General features: G+C 46.9%; 1 protein-coding gene across 1 annotated transcript in view; it reads left to right on the top strand.

Moving 5' to 3' along the window:
• The first annotated feature begins 2,934 nt into the window (after positions 1-2,934).
• The window catches only part of LOC103265724 (hemoglobin subunit zeta), a 1,868-nt gene continuing 1,121 nt past the window's right edge, over positions 2,935-3,681 (top strand). The window contains exon 1 of the mRNA XM_021714991.1: positions 2,935-3,035. Within this exon, the coding sequence (XP_021570666.1) occupies positions 2,935-3,035 (101 nt within the window). The remainder of the gene's footprint in view (positions 3,036-3,681) is intronic.

The raw sequence follows: 3,681 nt of genomic DNA, 5'->3' as shown, positions 1-3,681 counted from the left end.
CTTTTTTATTTACTGTAGAAACAAGGTCTCACCAAGTTGCCCAGGCTGGTCTCAAACCTGCGGGCTCAGGCAATCCACTTGCCTCGGCCTCCCAAAGTGTTGGGATTACAGGCTGAGCCACCGAGCCCAGTCTATAGAAATATCTATTAAAAATCCTTGCCCATTTTTCAACTAGGTATGTGTCTATTTTTGAGTAGTAAGATTCTGTAATATATTTTGGATAAGTTCCTTATCAGATATATGATTTGCAAATATTTTCTCTCTTTCCATGGGACATTATCCAATTTTAAGACTTATCATAAAGTTACAGTAATCAAAACATATAGATCAATGGAACAGAATAGAGAGTCCAGAAATTGACCTACAAACATATGGCTAATTCATTTTTTACATAATAGTGTAAAAAGCCAGTTCAATGGAAAATGCATATAACTTTTTCAACAATATTGTTGAAACAATGGGACATCCATAGAACAAAAAAAATTAACCAGGACCTAAACTCTACACCTTATATTAATACAAAACATGGTCTCAAAATAAATAAATATATATCTAAATGTAAAACATAAACCATAAAGCTTTTAGAAGAAAACATGGGTGAAAATCCTTGTGTCCTATGATTAAGCAAAAAGTTCTTAGGCATGACACAAAGCATGATTTAGTTAAAAAAAAAAAAAACTAAAAAGGAAGAAAGAAGGAAAAAAACTTGATAAGGTGGACTTCATCAAAACTTTTGTTCTATAAAAGTCACTGTTAAAAAGATGAACTGGCCAGGTTTGGTGGCTCAGCACTTTGGGAGGCCGAGGCAAGTGAATTGCCTGAGCCCACGGGTTCAAGACCTGCCTGGGCATCTTGGCCCAACTGTCTCTTCAATAAATCAAAAATAAATTAGCCAGGTGTGGTAGCATGGGCTTGTAGTTTCAGCTACTTGGAAGGTTGAGGTGGAAGGATAGCCAGAGCCCAGCAGGTTGACGCTGGGGTGGCCATGAGAGTACCACTGCGCACCAGCCTGGGCGACAGAGTGAGACTCCAATTCAAAAAAAAAAAAAATGAGCTGACAAGTTACAAACCAGGAGAAAATATTTGCAAATTGTATATCTGACAAAGGATTCCATCCAGAATATAAATAGAACTCCAAAAATTTGCCAATAAGAAAACAAACAACCCAATTTGTTGTTGTTGTTGTTTGTTTTTTTGAGTCGGAGTCTCACTCTGTCGCCCAGCCTCGACCTGCTGGGCTCCGGCGATCCTTCTGCCTCAGCCTTCCAAGTAGCTGGAACTACAGGCGCCCAGCTAATTTTTCTGATTGATTGTAGAGATGAGGTCTCGCCTGCCCAGGCGGGTCTCGAACCCGCAGGCTCAGGCAATCCACTCACCTCAGCCTCCCAAAGGCACGGATTACAGGCTGAGCCACCGACCCCGGCTACAACCCAATTTTAAAATGGGCAAATACTTTAAAAGGGGATATATAGATAGCAAATAAGCAAATGAAAAGACGTTGCACATAGTTGTCCACAAGGGAAATGCAAATTGAAGCCACAATGACATATGATTACACACCTGTCAGAATAGCTAAACTAAAAATACTGGCAAAGATGCTGGGCAACAGGAACATTCCTTCATTGCTGATAGGAATGCAAAATGGTATGGCCATTCTGGAAAACAGTTTGGCAGTTTCTTACAAAGTTAAATATACACGTAGGATATGGCAAAGCATACGCCTACATGTGGTATTGCTCTAGAGAAATGAAAACTTAGGTTCACAACAGGTTTGTTTGTAATAGCCCCAAATTGGAAACAATCCAAATGTCCTTGAGTGGGCAAATGGATGAACAAAATATGATACTCATACCATGGAGTAAAAAGGAGCCAACTATTGATACACACAACAACACAGACAAATCTTAAGGGTATTATGCTAAGTAAAAGAAGCATATATTAAAAGATTACAATACTAGCTGGGTGCCATGGCTCATGCCTGTAATTCCAGTACTTTGGGAGGCTGAGACGAGATAATTGCCTGAGCCCAGGAGTTCGAGATCAGCCTGGTAACATGGCGAGACCTCATCTCTACATAAATCAAAAAAATTAGCCGGGCATGGTGGCGCACACCTGTAGTTGCAGTTACTTGGAAGGCTGAAGCAGAAGAATTGCCTGAGCCCAGCAGGTCGAGGCTGCGGTGGCCCTGAGCATGCCACTGCACTCCAGCCTGAGCAACAGAATGAGACTCCAATTCAAAAAAAGAAGTCAGTGTTATTATATGTTAAAATTAAATAAAAAGGAATATTTGTCTCATTATGTTACAGTAACTAATGTGGAGAGAAATATTGTAATTCCTAACAGCACATGATATCACATTATCTTTTATTAACCTGCCATCTCTTTCCACTGGTCAGAGGACCTCAGTGCTGGGCAGACGGAACACTTGCTTTCTTGGAGGAAACCCAGAAATCCCAGAGATAAAAACGGCAGGAACTGACATGAGCTGGGCTAGGCTGGCCCGAGGATGCTACAGTCAGTACGGTGGGGCATGTTCCCAAGTAGGGTGCATATCGGGCTCTGCTCTTCTGGTTCCCCCAACTTGTGATTTTGGAATGGGTAAGGATAGTGCAGCAATCAACTGCCAATGCAGGAGTGACATCCTGGGATGACCCAGTTCCTATCTGTCCTGACTCTGTGGTCAGACTGTGGCCAACACCCCCTGTAGGGCCAAGCAAGGGAAGCAGGAGCAATAGCCCACCAGGTCTTGATTGCTCCATAATCACTAGACCTGATAAAAAGCCCCATCCCTGTAGCCTCCTCCCCACTCCTGAACAATGGCCAAACCCAGCTGCACCCAGCTCCCTGTATATAAGGGAATTCTGGGGGCTGAGCACCACCAAGGCCAGTCCTGAGCAGGCCTAGTTCCAGTGCAGCCACCCACCCCCCACCACCATGTCTCTGACCAACACTGAGAGGACCATCATTAAGTCCATGTGGGGCAAGATCTCCACTCAGGCCGACATGACAGGCACCGAGACTCTGGAGAGGGGAGTGTCAGACAGGACTGCCTGGGGGACCAGACTGGAGATCAAGTGGGTGAGTGGGGTCAGTGAGGAAGGAACAGTGAGACAGGAACAGTGACAAGGGGACAGTGAGGAGTGGCCAGTGAGGAGGGGACAGAGGGGACAGTGAGGAGGGGACAAATGAGGGGTCACTGTGGAGGGGACAGTGAGGAGGGGACGTAAGGTGGAGTCACTGAGTAGGGGATAGTGAGGAAGTGACAATGAAGAGGGGTCATGAGGAAGGAATCTTAGTGGTTGCACAGGCATATGATGGCTTGTGGTTCTCTGAGACCTGAGCAGGCCCTGGCCTAGGCTCCCAGACAGAGCTGCCCTACAAGGCCGTCCGGGCACTGCAGCCACTCACGGGGGGGCTTCTGGTCTCAGAGAAGGTCAGAGGAGGTTTTCCTGAAGGGACCTTCCTGGGGAAGCCGCAGAGAGGGCCTTGGCCTCCCAGCAGGGGCAGCAGACCACCTGGGCCAGGCAGCGGAGGCGACGCCGTGGCCAGGGGAGAGGGTGGGGACGGGGGTGTCCGCAGGTGCTGAAGGCAGGGGCGGGGGATGTGGGGAGCAGGCTGTGCAGAGCGAGGGGACAGCCCGGAGCTGCCGCGGCCTGGAGGGGGCTGAGGTGGCGCCGGGTG

This window comes from Carlito syrichta, unplaced genomic scaffold (genome assembly GCF_000164805.1).
Source record: "Carlito syrichta isolate Samal-C Ts95f unplaced genomic scaffold, Tarsius_syrichta-2.0.1 Scaffold98231, whole genome shotgun sequence".
NCBI lineage: Eukaryota > Metazoa > Chordata > Mammalia > Primates > Tarsiidae > Carlito > Carlito syrichta.
This window is presented reverse-complemented; position numbering and strand designations above follow the sequence as displayed.